This window comes from Pleurodeles waltl, chromosome 3_1 (genome assembly GCF_031143425.1).
Source record: "Pleurodeles waltl isolate 20211129_DDA chromosome 3_1, aPleWal1.hap1.20221129, whole genome shotgun sequence".
Taxonomy (NCBI): domain Eukaryota; kingdom Metazoa; phylum Chordata; class Amphibia; order Caudata; family Salamandridae; genus Pleurodeles; species Pleurodeles waltl.
This window is the reverse complement of record NC_090440.1, coordinates 1,697,492,071-1,697,512,304: the sequence shown is the minus strand read 5'-3', so window position 1 is coordinate 1,697,512,304 and position 20,234 is coordinate 1,697,492,071. Positions and strand designations below refer to the sequence as shown.

Sequence of the window (20,234 nt, the reverse complement as noted above, 5' to 3'; positions counted from 1 at the left end):
AAGCAGCCCTTTTGCAAAGATCTATACAGTAAAGAAGGCCTCTATTCCTATATTCACCGGCATTCGCAATTAGTTGCAAAGGAGTACTTCCTCATGCATATTAATAATATAGGACTACTTGGGGCTCCCTGCGGATGGTGTCTTTGAGCTGCAACTGATTTGTGCCATGGTACAACTGAGGTCACATTGCAAAGTAGCAACTGCTTTGCTACCACATCTTTGTCAACTAATCCAGAGATGTTTTAGTGTTCCAGAATTTCGCTCCTTAGTAGAGGTGTTCAGTGAGGATCACATTATGAATAATGTACTGCCCAATAGGTAGGTGGAGCAGGTAGGGGCATAAGAAGGGGTCAGCGGTGCTTAATGGGGAAGAAAGATTAGACAGCAAAATACAGCTGAGTCTTGCCTAAAGGGAAGCAGATAAGGAGATGAAGTAGGGATAATACACTAAGAAATAACCCCAATGAAGTTAAAAGATCAGGGACCAAGAATTATGTTTTAGCAGACACAGAAGGAGATTTTATCAACATGGAAATTAAGTGAAAAGGGAATTAAAATTTCTCAATAGGTAGAGGATAGAACAGAAAGGATAAAGGTTGGAATTAAATACCACAGTTCAATGAAGAAAATAGGGAAGAAATAACACAGTGAACAAAAGTGGTCCTTACCTGAAAGCAGTTAAATAGTCTGCATCTTCCATGGGAGGATCCAGACCACCAGTAAATGCCATATTTACATTGAAGCCAACGCCAGCACCGGTGCCAACCTACAAAGAAACAGAGTTGGCATTAGAAAGGCATAACCAGAGGCATTCTACCCTGTCTCTGCCTTTGAGGCTGCTTTAATTATGTAACAATAGCACTCATCTTCTTTACACATTTCACTTGGCTCTGAAGAAAAACTTTATCAATAGATCAGATCGACAGATCAGAGCAGCAACCATCTCTTCTTGTGTCTATATTTCACACCTACTACATAAACAGACTGGGAAGCAGGAGTAATATGTCACATAAATAACTAGCATGCCAAGATGAGTCACAACAAGACATTGTGTTCACACCAATTCTGCTATTTTCTCTATATGACCCTTTGTGCTCCAACTAAGTGTTACACTGCCATCTGACACTCCATCAAGGGTGCTTTGAGAGAGCTTTTACTTCCATCTAACAAAGGTCAGCTATGTCTTTTTTTGTAAACAAGATGAAAAACAGGGCTCACCAAATAGCATGCGAGAGGCACCATTTACTGAAGGAATAGAATGAAAACAAGCATTATGAAATGATGATTGAAGGCTTCAGATATTTTGTAATCCAGCTGTAAATTTTTAGTGTCACATACGTCTCTCATTTGGTCCATAGCCTCAGTGCCATTGCCTATATATCTGAGGGGGGTTCTGCAGGCAGGAGTTCCTTAACAAAATTACTACAAATCCAGGCATTAGAAACTATACAATAGTATTCCTCAAAAGTGTTTTCACAGAGACGCATGCTGTAGTCTTAAGATGTTGCACAAAAAAAGATTTCTGAAGAAGCAACGGCATCCTTCAGCCTCCTTAAAGCAGTAGCTGCATAACTGATAACTGACTCCCTCACTGCAATTTGCTTAGTTAACATAGAACAATTTTGTGGCAGCAAAAAGCTATGGGCGTTCAAAACAGAATGAAGACCGGGAGATGCAGATGAAGGAACAGTTTCTTAACAGTAACTCCAGTCCTCTTGTAGGGGAATTTCCATGATAAGTCATAAGCACTGAATATTCCGCCCACGCGCAGTGACCCCGGAGCTCTTCTTTACAATATATATCTTCTTAAGTGGAAACGTTCGCCTTTCTTCAGGAAGGCCTGAAAAGACACTTGAAGACAAATAATGCAGCCTATTTACATAGGCTACCCTGGCCGAAGGCTCATGAAGTCAAAAAAGGGCCAGTACATTATAATGTGAGATTACTTAGTAAACAGAATAAATCTATCTCACAGGCCCTTTTTTTATGACAGAGATGGAGAGTAGGACACAGCAGCCAATAGAGACTGTGCATAAAATAACCCAGAAACCACCATTACCCCATCATGCTCAGCTAGAGACAGTTGATTTAGTTCTTTTTTCTGGCTCCTGCTGACAGGACCCTGGAGCATTGAGCTCGGTCAATTTTTGGCTTTTCTCTAGAAAATTCACTTCTGAAATTTACTGACAACACATTAACTCGACGTCTTTGGCATCTCTCTACCTTTTTCTGTCACTTTCTGGCAGGAATTTGTGGCTTTTCACCTAAAAAATGCCATCTCTTTTCATTAAGTGCCCAGACTGTGGGAGAAAAAAGGCCAAGACAGATCCTCACTGAGTATGTATTCTCTGTCTTCCAGACACTCAAGTTCCTGACACTTGCCTAATTTGTAAAACCTTTTCAAGACGCACAATTCACGACAGGGAGAGGATTTGCCTTCAGGGTGCAGAGGAGCGGTGAAAACAGAAGACTCAAGCTGCAGGTGGGACCTCAGGGCGAGGAGAGGCTCAGACCTCTACCAGGGCTCTGTTATCATCCTCTATAGGTCATTCCAGTAAAATAAAATAAAAGGCTGAAAAACGTAGTCGGTCCCGGAGTTACAGCGCCGACCTGTTTGTCGTCTACACATGGGTCGACGTCAAAGAAGCGCCGCAGATCAACGTCAAGACTACAGGAAGCGACATCAATGACAACACCGTCATCCCACAGACCTTCATCAGCGTTGAGGAGCCCATTGACAAGGCTCTCTCACCGGATGCCGTCGAGAACTTTAAGGAGGTCGACACATCATCATAGATCGATGGCTAGGTCAAGATCGAAAGGAATCACCCAATCTGTTAAAATATGCATCTATGGCTGAAAGGTTGTGTACACACAAATCCATCCATAAATCAAATGAATAATAGAAGATCCTATATATAATTTAGTCATGCAAGCCTACATTCCTGACTTAGTAATGAGAATCAAAATCTAAGGCATTTAATTCTTATGGCATTTTGTCTGGCAGTACACATTATGGTAAGAGGGACCATAAATATTCCCATGAAGTTCATTTTCTATTCGAGAGGAGCACAGCAGAGCACTTTAACACTTATTTTCTATGAGACAGACAGGAAGAGCTAGAATCTCACAATGGTACCATAGATGAATAGCTAACTAACAAAAAGTGTCAGTATAGGTCTTTGGCTATAGCAGCTGTAAGTCCCTTAGCATATTAACAAAGATCTCTAAAGAAAAGATAGAAAAGATTTGAGCATGAGAAAAATGACCCTGGACTCTAGATTTGCAGGGGATGGCAGTGCTACTGAGAGAAGTCTGTTTTCATAGCGGTCTAAGTACTGAAAGCTTCAAATGCAGATCCTTTAGTAAGGAAAAATAATTCAGTAACAAGCAAACATGAGGCCTAGTAGCCCCTGGAACCACCAGGCATATTATTACCCAAGAACTGTAACAGTGAATTGTCTCATACAAGGTTGTCACTTTTTCTTGGGCTTAAAGGCCATGCTGAAAGAGGTACCTTAACAGGGCATATATGATTGGTAACCTGTGTCAAGGAATCAGCTGAAATTTCATCTGGCTGAATGAGAAGGAACTAACTGCATGTTAACTGGAGCCCTTGATAGGTTTCCTACGTAGAGTATACTTTGACTAGAGACATCCAGATACAAATGTGTTCACTGAAGACAAAGATATGAGGCATGGAGAGTTCCTTTGTCAACATTTCTGAGGCTTAGTTGAGCACAAAGAGTATGTCACTGCAAATTTATTATTGATCCCACATGGTGGACCTTAGATACAGTCAATGCTCTTCCTGGATGGTAATGTTAAACAAGAGATCTTGGAGATACATGGTCTCCTTAAAAGCTTGCAGCTACTTCACCTTCAGAATTTGTCCAAGTCACTGTGTGGACAGACTTGGCTAATATTTGTGCGATGCCCAGGTGTTCTTGGGGAAACGCCATTTGGAGTAAAACTACAGAGCACCCTCAATATCAGAATCTTGCCTAAGGAATGTCTGAGAAGTGGATTTTGACCCATCAAACGGCCAGAAATGTATTTTATATATGTTATGTGTATCTTTAAAGAACACTATCACTTGTGAAGGTATCTTGGCTCTCAGAAGGTGTGTGTTCCAAGCAATGCCTACAGTAGGTGGGTTAATTGAAAAGCCAGGTCTTCAGCTTCTTGTTGAATTCGAGAAGAGAGAATGTGGCTCTGATGTTGCGTGGGACGTCATTCCACGCTTTAGGCGCGATGTAAGAGAACAAATGAACTCCTCCTGGTCTGGTTCTGTGCATACATGTGATGCACGCAAGCAGGAGTTTTGCAGAGTGGAGTGGAGGTGTCTTGAATGTGTGTCTGAGGAGTTTGAAATTAGCATCTTTTTGTATTGGGAGCCGGTGGACCTCTCTGAGGTGAAGTGTGATGTGAGTTTTGTGTGGGAGGTTGAAGATGAGTCTGACTGGTGAGTTACAGATAGTTCGTAGTCTTCTGGTGAGTTGCTTGGTGACCCCAGCTTAGAGGGTGTTCCCATAATCCAACTTGCTAGTGATTAAGGCATGAGTGGTAGTGTTTCTGGTATTGCTTTGGAGCCATTTGAAGATCTTCGTCAACTTCTCCATAGTGTGGGAGCAGGATACCTTAAATGTATTGACTTTGAGGTCATGTCCAGTTTCATGTGAATGATTATTTCAAGTTTCCTGGCATGGGTGTGAGTCTGAGTTTGTCCGGTCACCAGGTGGAGTCCCATGGCAAAATGCTCTTGCCGAAAGATCACTACATCTGTCTTGTCGGTGTTGAATTTAAGACAGTTGGCTTACATCCAGTTAGTCACTTAGGACATGCAGTTGGTGAACTTGTTCCTTGGGTTGGTGGTCTTGTCCGAGAGGGATATTATAAGTTGTGTGTTGTCACAGTAGGAGAGGAGGGGGAACACAAATAAATTGAAAAGGTTTAGGGTGTGCGATAAACCTTGAGGAACTCCGTAGATAAGTTTACAGGTTTCTAAGGAGTAAGGTGCCATACTGAAATCTTGTGTTCTATCCCTTAAGAAAGAACAGACCCAGCGCAGAGATGCCAATCGCATGCAGACCCCGGACGAGGATATGATGTGAAATCGTGTTAAATGCTGCAGAGAGGGCTGAGAATGAGGGTTGCCGTGTCCCTTCTGTCTGGGGCCATGCTGATGTTGAATATCTGGTAGAGAGGTGAGTGGGACTGAATGCAGAAGGAGAGTATGACTGTTGTTACTTTTAAGGCCCACTGGTTTGGAGTGATAAGAGACCCCCATATAGTGGAAAGAAAGGATTCTTCCTCCACAGGGGATGAACACTTATCCTGCACCCCAGGAGTCAAACCAATTTATTAGTGAAATCCTTGGCCTAAAGATCCATTCTTTTCTTGCAGCCAATGACACAAAAATTAAAATTTATTGTTAGAAAACAATTGTTTTCTTTTGCAAACCTTCTAGCTTTAAAGACCAGCGAGGTTTTATTAAGCCACCGGCATAGTACAAACGGTTGGGATGGGACATAAGGATTTAGAAGTCAAAATTCCATTTTAATATTGTCCAAATCTTCACTCAAAGATGGAGAAAACAAGGGTTTCAGTTTAATAACAAATCCATCATCTTTTGATGGCTGCCTTGTGAGCCAAGTGGAATTGTCTGGCCTTAGGAACTGTATAACCTTCAGAAGTCGAAAACGCCACTGATTATAGTGTTGAGAAAATATGTTGAGGCTCTGTCCCAGTGTAGGGAGTTGGAAAAGGACATTTTGAGAAAGGCTCTATTTGCCTCAAAGAGCAACATTTTGACATGCTTCTTTTGCTCAACACTCCAACTGCTCTGCTTCCTGATTCAGACTGACCAACACAGTAAATTGCTTCCCTTGAGTGTCTGGAATTGTTTACTATGTTCATTAAAGTAAACAAGGATTGTTCCATAATATAGATCTAAATGCCAAGGTACGTTTTTAAAGAGGCTGATGCAGTAAGCCTAAAAGATTAAAGCAGCTACAGTTGTGGAAGGAGGAACCGCATACAAAGTGACAAAGCCTTCAGCAAAACTAAATAAAACTGTTTTGATGGAAGAAGTAGTTGAACAACATCCGCAATACAACTGTCATGCCTGCGACTTTCCATCTCAATACAAGCAAAAGGCTGGTCTACTACAAGATTCCTTTGACACAAATTCAAGCATGCCAGCTAGCATCCCATTCTGGCATAGAAAAACAAAATATCACTAAAGCTAAATACTCATGCTGGCTAAAATACTGTCACAGCAGTAATAAGGTCAAGACCTATGGTTTGTTTCCTTTATCTCAAGTGAGTCCGTTGATAGACCAAACAGTGGTACCTTAAAACATCAAGACATATCCAAAATGAATCCACAACAGCAGACGTCTAGTCACAGCATAGAGACGGCTGATCCCAAAATGGTACACAAGCATTGGCAAAGCCATAGATCTTGCCTTTATAATATGAGTACAAAGCTTTTGGCTAGTCATAGACCTGTTTTTCTTTAATATGAAAGAAAAAATAATTTCAAAATACAGAAGGAAAAGTAAATATTCTTAATGTAGTGGCAAACTGCACATAATTCAGTGTTTTTATTCTTTATAAATGGAACGTTATATTTTTCAAATAATTTTGACTCAGCAATAAAGAATAAGGCAGTGTTATAATTGCTTGTAAAGGCCTAATGTACTTCCCACAGGACTCAGCACTAAAATAAATACTTTAGCTATTTAGTCCTCTGTGAAGCCTACGGGGAAGACTTAAGGGCCTCCAGAAGAAGAAGCATTTTCTTTTCAGTTATGCTACCTACATCTTCTGCCTCCAATGCCAGTTTAGCAAGTGCAACATCCTTCCCCTCCCTCAGAATTATAAATGCCTTTGTGTGCCAAATCATGTACAGAATGCATAATTCAGGAGATAAAACAAAAACAATCCTTAAAGTCTACACTTTAGTCATACCTAGGCCCACTGGAGTTATGCAATTGTGTGGCCGTTGCATTTTCCATATAATTATAGATTTGTCACATTTGCCACATAATCCATCATCTGCTGCATAATATGCAGATTTTAAATAAAAAAACTGTTTCTACCTCAAACGGTTCAAAGTTACTACAAATGTAGCAACACGTGATGTAGCACAGTGGAAGGCCCTTTAGCAAAGTTGGACTGGTCACCTTTTTGCTGCTTATTGCTATATTTACGGGCTAAACGAGTACTAATGAAGTGCAACAATTACCCAAACAGGTATTAGCAAGCTTAAAAATGACAAAATAATGAAATAACACTATGAAGAATGTGCGGCATTATGCCACACCATTTTCCTTTTCTTGCTGCATAATTTACTCAATCCAGGTTCATAATTTGCCCTTCTCCTGTCACATAATTCCATTAGGCTTGGTCATTCCCCGGCAAAAACTATAATTGTAGCTGTGCTTTTACAGACAAGCTGGGTGAGGTGCAATGCACAGTGGGGCAGGTATTTGAGAGGAAGAAGGAAGCAGCACAAAAGAGAGAAATCAAAACCATGCACGCTCAAAGATAGGGGAATGAAAAAGAAAAAAGTATTTCCATGAATGTGACAGGTGGGAAGATACAAGTCAGCCAATCAAAGGGATGAGTCATGGGAGGGACAAACATAATAAGCAGACAGTAAGCCATTGAATAAGCAAACAAGCAACAAGACAACCAATAGTAAGAAGTGGGCTGGCACAAAGACCAATTTAAGTTTTTGGTATGGTTCACAAGAGGTCTTTTTCAAACAGATAGCTAAAGGCAGTCTGTAGGCGATACCTAAAAACCACGATAATCACCAAAGAGAAAGATCCGTACTGTTGGACTATCTATTGAAGCAATAACATGGAGCTGACCAATGATTCACCACACCCTGACCTACTTTGAACATTTCAGTGGACACCACAGCTTGGTACAGTTAAACATCAACATACTGCAAACGATCAAGACATATCCAATTTGAATCAATAACATTTGGTCACGACATACAAACACCCTGAAATATAGCTAAAATATAATATTACGATTTGCCTCCCACTCACGGCAGCACCAACAAAAATCAAGCCCTTTGCTTGTCTTCCCAACTTCAACAAACAAGTTACTTACCTTCAGTATAGCTGCAGATTCCTTACCATTGAATTTCCCAGAGTGGATCTGGAAACCTTTGCTTGAGAAGTAACCCTGCGTGTGCTGTCGGGAGGCTTAATTCGGTTTCCGGTGCTGTCGTCCGCACCTGATGTGACATCCTGGAAACCTATAACTGCCACCCAGGTGCTCGAACATCAGTCACTTTTTTCACGACTGTAAGTTGCGCAGAGCAATGAAATGAACTGATGATTGTGTCTCCAAACTAGGGCCCTGAAAGGTATTCACCCTGACCCTAGCAAATGAGTCAGCAGAACGGAGAGGCAAGGGTGGGTGTAAGGAATCTGCAGCTAGATATAGTTTCCACCAGATAATATGTTACCGAAGGTAAGTAACTTGTTCATCAGATAGACACTTCTAGATGCAGACTTCTAATCGTTGAATAGATAACCAAGCCATACCATCCTGGTGGTGGGCTGTGGACACATTTTCCTAACTAGGAAGTCCTGCAGGACCGAACAGGAGAAATGCTGGTCTCTGTAGACCTGATTGTCTAGGCAGTAATGTTTTGCCAACGTGCAGTGATGCCCACATGGCTGCCTGACAAATATCCAGGACTCGAAAACCACATGCCAATGCCATGGGTGCAGCTTTACTGCTGTTGGAAAGGGCCCTCAAGCCCTCAGAGGCTGCTGTTTGGCCAGCGCATAGCAGATTTTCATACAGAGAACGACCCAGTGTGAAGTTTCTGTATTGCCCAGCCTTTCATTGCTCCCACATATGCCACAAAAAGTTGGTTGTCCACCCAGAACTCTTTTGTACAAGGTAGAATGACTTCTCTTTTTGGGTCCAGCTGGTGGAGTCGCTCCTCTTCCTTAGAAGGAGCAAAGAAGGTTAACAAGGTGACAGTCTGTCCCAAATGAAATGGGGTCACCACCTTTGGAAGGAAAGAGGCACAGGTGCATCGCACCACTTTATCAGGAATCACTGTGAAATATGGAGGTTTGAATGACAAATCCTCGAGCTCATTCACCCTCCGGGCAGAAGTTACAGCCACGAGAAAACCTGCCACAGGGGACAATCATGAAGTGGCTCAAAAGAAGCTCACATCAGGAATGTAACAACCAGGTGTAAGTTCCACTGAGGCATAAGGAAGTGCGAAGTTGAAAACAGATCTACAAGCCCTAGTCAAGTCAAGCAGCTGCAGAAAGGAGGAAAGAGCAGACAGATAGCCCTTGAGAGAGCCCAGGGCAGAACTCTGTTGAGCAAGATACAGAATGAAAAGAAGAACGTCAGATAGAGAAGCAGAAAGAGGATCTATAGAATTATCTGTACAAACTTTTACGAATTTTTGCCAACAGCAGACCGTTTTGGTGTAGGAATGCCTGGTTGCCAGAATAACATTACAGACTTTGGAAGGAAAGTCGAAGGCTGTCAACTGTCATCGCTCCTTCTCCACACATGAAGGTGTAGATTTGACAGGTTTGGGTGGAGGACCCTACCCTGCTGCTGCGACATAAGATCCTCCCAAAGGGGCAGTCTGATCGCAGGATCAATGCTCATTTTCAAAAGCTCGGGATACCAGACTCTCTATGCCAAGTTCAGAGCTACAAGAATTACTTGGGCCCGGTTGTTCCTGATCTTCTTGAGAACTCTGAGCAGAAGCGGTATGGATGGAAAGGCGTACAGGAGGCCTGAACTCCACTCGCAATGAAAAGTGTTGCAGAGCGATTGCCACCTAGGAAACTCCAATGCGCAATACTGCTGACATTGAGAGTTCTCTTCTGAGGCGAACAGATCTAACCAAGGGTCTCCCAACTGCTGAAAGAGTCCCTGAGCCACCTTCGGAGATGCCACTTGTGATCCGCTAGGCATCGATGGCCGAGTTTGTCCACTCTTGCGTTCAGAGACCCTGGTTGAACCACCAGGGTCATGCCCTGCTGTTCCAGCCATGTCCAGAGACGCAGAGCCTCTTTACAAAGTATCCATGACCCCACACCGCCTTGCTTGTTGCAGTACCACAATGCAGTGGTGTTGTCCGTGACCACCTGCACTACCTTCCCCTTGACAGAGGGAAGAAATGCTTTCAATGTAGGCAGATCGCATGGAGCTCCAGCAAGTTGATGTGGAGCCCCAACTCCTCTGGAGACCACAGTCCTCTAATCTCCACCTCTCCTAGATGCTGCCCCATCCCAGAAGTGACGCATCTGTCACTACTGTGAAATCTGGTTGGGGAAGAGAGAGAAGTCTGTCTTTGACCCAATTGCGGTTCTTAAGCCACCACTGCAGGTCTTTTGCAGTTCCCTCTGAGATCTGGACCATGTCAGGGAGATACCCCTGACTTCAAAGTCCCACTGCATATCCAGCATATGCCATCTGGCATGATTCACAGCAGGATGCAGGAGGCCATGAGGCCCAGCTCTCTTAGTCTCATTCTCACCAAAACCCAGGGCAGTGGCCGAAACATTGGTATCATAATCTGAATATCATGGACTCGCTACTCGGGAGGATAAGCACGAAACTGCACAGTGTCCAGAACTGCTCTGATAAAAGGGACATCTGAGAAGGAGTCAGGTGTGACGTTGGCACGTTTATAGTGAACCCCAGCGGATGCAGGAGGTTCGCCGTGGTCGGAAAGTGGGAGACAACAGCCTGGGGTGAGCTCACCTTCAACAGCCAGTCGACGAGGTGTGGGAGAGAGGAGGGAGACTAAAACCCCTGACCTGCACAGATAAGCTGTGACCATCACCTCGAACACCAGAGGAGCGCTGGTAAGGCCGAAGGGGAGCACGATGAACTTAAAGTGCTTATGGCCTATCTTGAACCACAGTTAACACCTGTGGGCAGTCAAGATGGGGATGTGGAAATACGCATCAAGCAAGTCCAACGCTGCCATCCAGTTTTCTTGGTCTAGGGCAGACAAGACCTGGGCCAAAGTGAGCATCTTGAATTTCTCCTTCTTGAGGAGCAGATTGACGGTCTGTAGATCAAGAATAGGGCGTAGGCCCTTATTCTTTTTTGGGTATCAGAAAGTAATGGGAATAAAAACAACTGCCTACTTCTGACAACAGAACCCTTTCTATGGCTCCCTTGGCCAAGAGAGCCGTAACATCCTTTATGGCAAAGTCATGTGATCCTCCTCCACCAGTCATTCGTGTGTTGGCTGTATTGGGTGTATGGGGTGCAGCTCTTCTGAATGATCTGCAAGATCCATGACCCCCATGTAATGGACTGCCAGTGGAGGAAATTATGTTGAATTCTCCCTAGAACTGGACAAGCTAGGAGGGCTTTGAGGCTGCAGCTGCTAGAGGCTGGGTGGCAGATGAATTCTGCCTTCCAGACCCTTTAAAGTCTGAATGCACTGTGCCCACGTCCTTGCATAGCTTGGGGAGTTTGTGCAGGGCGGTGGCTAGCCTAGGGCTGGCGCGGTGGCGCACCCCTTCCTAAGCCACGTAAGGGGCAAGAGGCAGACTATGGGTCGCTGTGAGGCCCAAGGATTTGGCCATAGCCCGAGAGTCCTTAAAGTGCTCCAGCCCCGGGTCTGCCTTCTTGCCAAACAAGCAAGCTTGGTTGAAGGGCATGTCCATAAGGTTTGCCTGGACATCCCCCAAAAAGCCGGATGTTCTCAGTCAGGCGTGGTGCTGTAAGGCCACTGTCGACTAAACCTCTCTGCCCAGCGAGTCAGTCACCTCCAGACCACACCTAACAGTGAACTTTGCTGCGTCCCTTCTCTCTTTCACTGTTTGAGAGAGGATGGCCTGGGCCTTCTCCAGGACCAGTTGCAGCACTTGCGCAATGGTATCCCATAAGGTGTGTGAGAAACGGCCTAATAAGCATGAGGTGTTCACCGACCACAATGCCAGGCTGGAGGAAGAAAACATCTTCTTCCCAAGTTGGTCTAGCTTCTTTGATTCCCTGTGCATGGGGGGAGGGGGGAGGTGGAGAATGTGTCATGGGAAGTTGAGGCTTGGACTACCAAGCTCTCAGGGGTGGGGTGTTAGCTGAGGAAACTAGGGTTACCAAGTGCAGGGCGATGGTGGTGGGCTACTGTCCTGTTCACAGGAGCCCCTGTGCTGGGCTTGGACCAGGTTCTGAGCGGGACATCAGTAAGTGTCTCAATAAAGTGTAAAAGGGGTTCAGAAGAGGAAGCTCAAGGCTGAAGCACTTCTGTCAAAAGGTTGGTCTTGACTTCCACTGAGGGCAGTGCGAGCCCAAGGACCTCCGCTGCCCTTGCACCACCACTGCATAAGAAGATTCCTCCTGGAGGGAGAGAGCAAGCCAGAATCTGGAGATGCATCTGGTCCACTGGCATCTCCTGGTTCCTCATAGCAGTTCAATGAAATAGGCTCTAACTTGTGTTCTAAATGGTCCAGCGACCCCTCCTAATCTTCCCCCATGCCTCCCTGTTGCAAATAATGTTCAGGTAATGATCTGGCACCCATGGGGGCCATGGGTGCCAGAATCAGCTCCGAATCGTCTGGGATCAGAATGGGGCTGATGCTGGCAGTGGATCCCGGGAACGTCGGCACCGCTGCCAGAGAAGGTCTTGTTTGTAAAACTGTCAACAATCTGGAATCGGATCCATGAAACCCCATTAAAGCCAAGGCTGGAGCCGTCACCACGGAACCTGATGGGCCTCCTCCAACCCAGCGGGGACCAAAAAGCACTACGGCGAGGTCAGCCCACTCAAATATGCGGCACATAGCCTCATAAAAGTCTGTTACTTGGGCAGCGGTTGCTCCACTTCCCGGAAATGGACGGAGGGGTGGAGTCGGACCAGTCAGCGACTTCGCAGAACCGTGTCTGGATTGCTCATCTCCTCACTTGCCGTGTCGTCCGACGGATGGGGTGAAATGGGAGTCCACTTGGACTAATTTTTGTGCCTCTTCCCCAAGTGTCCAGAGGACCTCGAGAGGGAGGAAAAGGACTTGGGGCACCTGGAGGGGTCCTGTGACCTTCTTCTTGACTGGGACCGTGACCTTCGAGGAGTCGTGCTTACCAGTGCCAACTGCCTGGCTGCAAGTAGCTTTAGGGACTACTCCCTCAAAGCCTTCAGTGCCATGGCCCAGTAGTCCAAGCACGACTTCAAATCATGGTTGCACACGAGACAAGGTGAGAGTCCATAACTGTATGGTGCAGTGACACACGGTTTGAATCCTACCTTTCTGGATGACATCCCTTTGGCGCACTTTGAAAGATATTCAGCAAAATGCAGAAAAAGGCCTGCTAAAAAACGACAGCAGGGTGGCTCTCTCCGGATCAGCGCTAACTAGCGTGGAAAGAAAAGACCTGACGTCCAGGCATCTGGGGGGAGCCTATATAGGTGAACATGACGTCACATCCGGCTCCAGGGGTACTGTTCAAGCTAACGTTTCCGGTTCTAGTCTGATGCCAGAGAAATTCAAAGGTAAAGAATCTGCAGCTAGAAGTCTGATTCAGATACAAACATTTGAGCAGACAGATCCACATTCAACTGGATAAAAAACCTAATATACTTATGGGCATTGCAATAGCAAATGTATTAGCAACACTTACTCGTCAGACATGCTCCACTTTACCAAATACAACCAGCTTCCCATTAGGAAAAAAAGACTATAATGTTTTTTACCTTGGGTAACAAACTTTCGGGTGGATACTCTATCAACCTGCAGAATCCTTCCATGTTGAATACTCCATGCATCAGACTGGATCCAAAAACTTTACAATAATTCTCCTGCACGGATAGGGCGCCTCCATCTCAGCACCAGATGACTACATTGGAGCCATATTTCGGCCCACGCAGGTGCACCCATGTCTGTTCCCTATCTATGTCTTTCATGCCCGTAGAGGGAGAGAAAAAGAAACAACAAATCAAATAGCAGTGCAGTACAAAAACGATATTGGAACCTTTTAATTTGTAGTCTAGGACCATCCTTCAGTACAAGTAAATGGGTAGGATAGGTGAGGAATCTGCAGAGCATCCACCACAAAGAGCATTACTAAATGTGAGTAACTTTTTCCTCTGATGGATACTTCTACCTTTAAATTCCTCATCTGTTGAATAGATTCTCACCTAGTGCATTCTACCAGGAAGAAAGTCAGAAGGAATGGTCAGACAAGGAATTCCTGAAGCACATGTGTGAAGAATGACCCCCCTCAGTTCTGAATCTAAGCAATAGCGCTTAGCGAAAGTGTGGAGAGCTGCCCATGTGGCCACACAACAAATCTCAGCTACTGGTACTCCCCTGGCTAGCATAGATGTAGGCGGCTTTGGTCCCATGGAGTTAGTGGAGATTCCTGGAGGCAGTTTCTTCTTGGAAAGAGCGTAGCTTATGTTTATGCAAAGAAAAATCTGACACCACAATGCCCTCTTATTGACAGTCTTTTTGTTGCCTACATAACCCAAAAAGAAATAATCATCAGACAAGGTCTCCTTCATTCAGTTAATAATAACTGACGGCCCTCCATAAAATCAACCAGGGTAATCCCACTTCGTCTTTGGCTTTGTCTTTTGTAGGATGGGGTATATGGTAAGAGACACTAAGGATAATGAACTGTCCCCTGAGTCAAAGGCGTTACCACCCTTGTAGTAAAGATGCTTTTGTTCTAAACACTGGCTTGTCAAGGAAGAAGCAGGTGAAAGACAGTTGGCTACACAGACAAACTTCTGCTTGTGGTTCCCAGAACAGCACACAACCCTGGAAACTTAGATATACCAGCACTAACACCAGTAATTGAGGGCAGTGGAGAGCACCAACCAGGGCTCGTATATGTGCCAGAGTGGGCGGTGTCATGATAGGACCCTCCTCATGATGAGTAATATTCAAGAGTTCCAGCTGCAAAGAGGACTTTGTGGGGAACAGGTGCATTGGGGTGAACTGCCTCTTGACCTTGGGCTTCCTCTTCTTTTGCTGATGAAGTGAAAACAACTCAAGGAGAACAACTCCAAAATCCAAAGCAAAGGGTGCAGAACAAGAAACAGACATTGGTACTTCGGGGTTGGGTCTGTATGGCACCAGTGAAGTCATCATGATGCTTTTTCCAGTGCAAAATAGAGGCAGTGCCCGCTGCCAGCATACAAGGACTAAAGAAAAGTTTGCAGATCCAGTCTTGTACCTAGGGATATTCAACATTAGAGGAATCTGCAGGTAAAGATATCTATCAGTAATATATACACATCAATGAAATATGTATATCAAAAGTACACATTAAGTATAAGACCTAATCACAGAAAGGCAAACAGACTCACTGTTCATAACCAAGCACTGTCTGGACGATAAAACAGTCCCCATTTTCTAAGAAGCAACAACAACACAATATAAGATTATCATGAATAAGACATCTGAATAAAAATGAGGGGGGATTGCCATTATGCATAACAAATTATTTAACACCCTCCACCTATGTAACTATTCTGCACCAGACTGCAACTCTCTTTAGGTAAAACACCTCTCATCCCTCAATGATTTGATTTCTTCCTAGCTATCTACTATCCCCCACTTCACTTTCAAAAAAAGTCTACAGCTGTCATGACTCTCAGTCTAAGCCAAGTAACCATCATTGTCCTAGGTAGGCACAGCTACTTCAGGATTGACCGTTAATGGAATATTTGACAACACTGGCAACATATGCACTCTCAAATCCCTACATCTGACATAGAACAGGCATTTAGCCATTGCTTTCAAAACAGCAACTTCTAACACATCACAACTATATAAAACAGCTTCTAACAACTCCATGGATGACCTTGACCTGGGTAGCATAACCAATTCCAACATTCAATGAACTGCTGTCAAGACCTTTTCATATTAACACATCTATACTCAACTTGCCCAGGTCCAGGATATGGTGTATCAATGAGCAGTCAGCTGCACAGCTACAGAGCAACCATTAAAATAATTTTTTTTAAAAAGCTACTCCACTCGCCACACCTTTGCATACAGTCCTGCCAAGGGTATTCCCAGAATTAACTCTACTCAAAAAGCTTAAGCTTGCTCATACGACCAAATGCTCCGCTGTTCTGGTCTTTCACGTCATACCCTCCTCACTTCAAATGTACTGAAAAAAACACACACGGACAGCTATATGCACAAATCCAAACACACGAAATGAGCATTTTAAGTGCCCTCTTCCTCTTAGCAACTCAATCACATACATAAATGGTATCACCAACTGACCCATGCAATTAAAAAACAAAAATCTGTTTCTATTAGTTTTACAACAAAAAACATGTACACGTAGTGCGCGTCAACATAATTGCTCAGAATACATTGTCAATTACAGTACAGAGGCAGGTAAAATCATTGAATACAATAGGTAAAAGCAGACACTCCGTGAAGAGAAACACTGAAATAACCTGTGATAGCGTCAGGCCATCGGTTTAACATAGATCATTAAACAACAGACCCATGCAATTCAAATGAAATAAAAAATCAAATTGTACAAAATCAATCCTAGTTTCAATGGTAGAAGAGCTAAGAATGCAGGCTGATGCTGTGGGGCTGCTGCCCTGAGTCTATTACAACTTTCCTGAGTTTAACACTCAACATTACTGACCAGACTGTACAATGTGGGCATACGAAGATAAGCCTTAAACTGAAGTTCCTCTTGCTTATACAACAAGATGCACATGACTAAACCACCGGTCACACCAAACCTGACCACCTAAATACCAGCAATCCCAATGGCTCAACTATCTCTCCCCTTCCCTTTATCTACTTCAGCACTCTAATGGGTCTAAGCCAATCCTTTTGATCTGCCTTGTTAAATTAAACAGAATACATGAAAAGCACCATAAGGTTGAGGAAGGAACGGTTTCTTACCTGTAACTCCAGTACTTACATAGGGGAATTTCCTTGATAAGTCATAAGCACTTAATTGTCCCGTCCACGTGTGGGGACCCCCAGAGCCCTTCTTAAAAATATCCTCTCATGTGGAAGTTCTCGCCTTTCTTCGGGAAGGCCTGTAAAGACACTTAAGAAATGGACAGATATTGCAGCCTATGTACGTAGGCTACACTTACTGAACTCTTCATCTTGAATCAAAGAAAGGGCCAGCACGATATAATTTGAGAGTAATTTGTCAACAGAATGAAATTTCCTCATAGACTCCTTTCGCATGAGAGAGATGAAGGAGAAAGACAGAGTAGCCCCAGAGGTTGCCATTATATGGCTAAAAAAAGAGACTGTTCCTTTAAGAAGTCAGAGACCACCAGTATGCCATCATGCACAGCTAATGGCAGTTGCTTTAGTTCTTTTGAAGGTGACATTAGATTTATAAAGTGTGTATCAATACCTCTGTCTATTCTCCTGGGGAGGAGGGAGGGTTGCTTATGACTTATCATAGAAATTCCCCTATGAGAGTTACAGGTAAGAAACTGTTCCTTCTCTCGTAGGGGATTTCCATGTATAGTCATAAGCACTGAATAGAATAGCAAGCCCATCCTTGCAGAGAGCAAGGGAAGAGACAGAGGATAAGCTGGAAATGTGTTTTAAGCAAATAGGTTCCTGAGGAAAGCCTGCCCTACTTGAGCATCTGCTCTAGCGTCGGAGTCTAGGAAGTAGTGATTAGTGAATGTGTGAAATGATTTCCAAGTTGCTGTGCAAATTTCTGGGATAGGAATATTGCACAGCAAAGCAGCAGTAGCTGCTTTCCCTCTAGTAGTGTGTGCTTTTGGCCTAGTAGGGAGTGTTTTATTAGCTTTTTGAAAGCAGAATAAAATACATAAAACTATCCATTGCAAGATGGATTGCTTTGAGGAAGCTAAGCATGCGCAGAGAGGATCATAATTGATAAACAACTGATACGATTTGCGGATTCTTTGTGTCTTGTCAACGTAGAATTCAAGAACTTGTTTTACATCCAGAGAATGGAGTGATCTTTCCGATGGAGTAGAGGGATTTTGAAAACAAATGTAGGTAAGGAGATGGTTTAGTTGACGTGGAAATCCAAAACCACCTTTAGGAGGAATTCCGGGTGAGTTCTCATGACTACTTTGTTGGAATAAAACTTTGTCAGCAGATGTAATGGCCACTAAGAAAGCAGTTTGCAAGATAAATGTTGGAGAGAGGCCTTATGTATGGACTCAAAAGGGTCTTGTGCAAAACGTTGAAGAACTATATTTAGCTCCCAAGGAGGAAAGGCTTTCTTCAAACTTTGTAAGAAAGCCTTCATGACACGGATTCTGAAAAAAGAGGTTTGTGGAGGACATTTTCTGTATGCAGTAAACACTGTCAGGTGGACTTTAAAAGAGAACTGCAAGCTAGGTTGTGCCAAATGGAGGAAGTATGGAAGAAGGACATCTTTCTGGCAGGGTCTTTGTTTTTAGATGAACACTAGAGCCAAAATCTTTTCCATTTGAAGGCATACGCAACTAGTGTGGAAGGCTGCTTCGCTTCCTTAAGAATGTCCATGCAGTCGTGTGGAAGATTCAGGTGACCATATTGCACTAGCTCTGGAGCCATGCTGCCAAACTCAAGGAAGAGAGATTGGAACGCACCATCTGGCCTCCGAATTTCGTTAATAGATCCGGTCTACATGGAGGTTTGAGATGTGAATGGATGGGACCAGTGAAGGAGGTCCGTGAACCATCGCTGATGTGGCCACTCCAGAACTGAGTATCATCTTGGGTCTCGACTGGGATAGCTTGATAAGGACTGCTGGAATTAGGAGAATTGGTGGAAAAGCGTAAAGAAATCTGCCAGACCTATCGATCCATAGAGCATTCCCCAAGGTCCCTGGTTGGAAGTACCTTGATGCGAAGCTTCAGCATTTGGTGTTTTCTGTGGTTGTGACTTGAATGACTCATTTAAAACCTACTCGGGATTTTCTTGAAGTTGTCCGCTGAGGGAATCGGCTTGGGTATTTTGCACTCCTGAAAGATCAGTACCAGTTATCAATAAGTTCCTGGCCAGAAGTCATCTCCATATCGCCTGGGCTTCGTGTGACAAGTGCCTGGACCTCGTACCTCCCAGTTTGTTGAGGTAGTACATGGGTGTTGTATTGTCCATCTGAACAAGCAGGGAGTTGGAAATGAACGATGGATGGAATGCTTTCAGCACCAGATGAACTGCTTGTAGTTTGAGGAGGTTGATGTGATACGTAGACTCTCTCTAGGACCACCTGCCCTGAATTTGAAGATGGTCCATGTGGGCTCTCCATCCCAGAAGAGAGGCATCCGTGATTATGGTTTGAGGAGGCGTCTCCTGATGGAATGGTGTTCCTCGCAGGATGCTGACCGTACAGCACCACCATTTCAGGGGACAATTTTGCATGATGGGACAGCTGAACATTGTTTTTCCAGTTGCCTGTCAGTTGGTCCCATTGAACCTTGAGGCAATCCTGTAAGGGTCTCGTATGGAGACAGGCATTCAGTGTGAGAAATATGCCGGACGCCATCGACCAGAGGCGAAAGGACACCGCTCTCATGGTTGGATGAGAAATTCTCATCAGAGCTTGAGATTTCCGAAGGATTGAAAAGCGTCTCTCCTCCGAAGGATACACATTTGCTCAGAGGGTATAGATGAGGGCTCCCAAGTAGTATATTGTTTGCACTGGGACAGAGATTGATTTCGAATGGTTGACCATAAGACCCAACCGCTTCAAGAGATTGCAGGTCCAATTGTAGTGAAGTTTGGCCGTTTGAAACATGGACGCTTTGATAAGCCACAGGCGAATAGTGTTTACAAAGGTGGGCCGCAACTACTGCCATGGATTTGGAAAAAGTCCTGGGTGCTGACTTTAGCCCAAATGAAAGTACTTAGTACTAATAATGATTGTGCCCCTTTACGAACCTCAAGAATTTTTTATGTTTTCTGGCCGCTGGGATATAAAAATATGCATCTCGATGGTCGATGGAGCAGAGCCAGTCTCCTTGATGTATCTGGGGATGGATCTAGTGTAATGCCAGCATGCAGAATTTTTCTCGCCAAATCCATTTGTTGGCCAGTTTGAGAACGGGTCTGAATTCATTCCTGTCTTTTTTCTTGACTAGAAATTATCCGGAGTAAATACTGGTCCCTCGTTGAGGAGGAGGAACCGGTCCCATCACAGAAAGTGAAAATTGGAAGGTTTTGGAGGAGTAGACTGTAATCATTGTGAACAATATTCAGAATGAGTGTCTCTTCCAAAATGTTTTGACACTC

At 44.2% G+C, this 20,234-nt stretch overlaps 1 protein-coding gene across 11 annotated transcripts in view; it reads right to left on the bottom strand.

Moving 5' to 3' along the window:
• HDAC4 (histone deacetylase 4) overlaps nt 1-20,234 on the bottom strand; it is a 1,159,747-nt gene that overhangs the window by 130,325 nt on the left and 1,009,188 nt on the right. For all 11 annotated transcript variants that reach the window (XM_069225509.1, XM_069225507.1, XM_069225510.1 and 8 more), the window contains one exon: nt 669-766. In XM_069225509.1, coding sequence (XP_069081610.1) covers nt 669-766 — 98 coding nt within the window. The remainder of the gene's footprint in view (nt 1-668; nt 767-20,234) is intronic.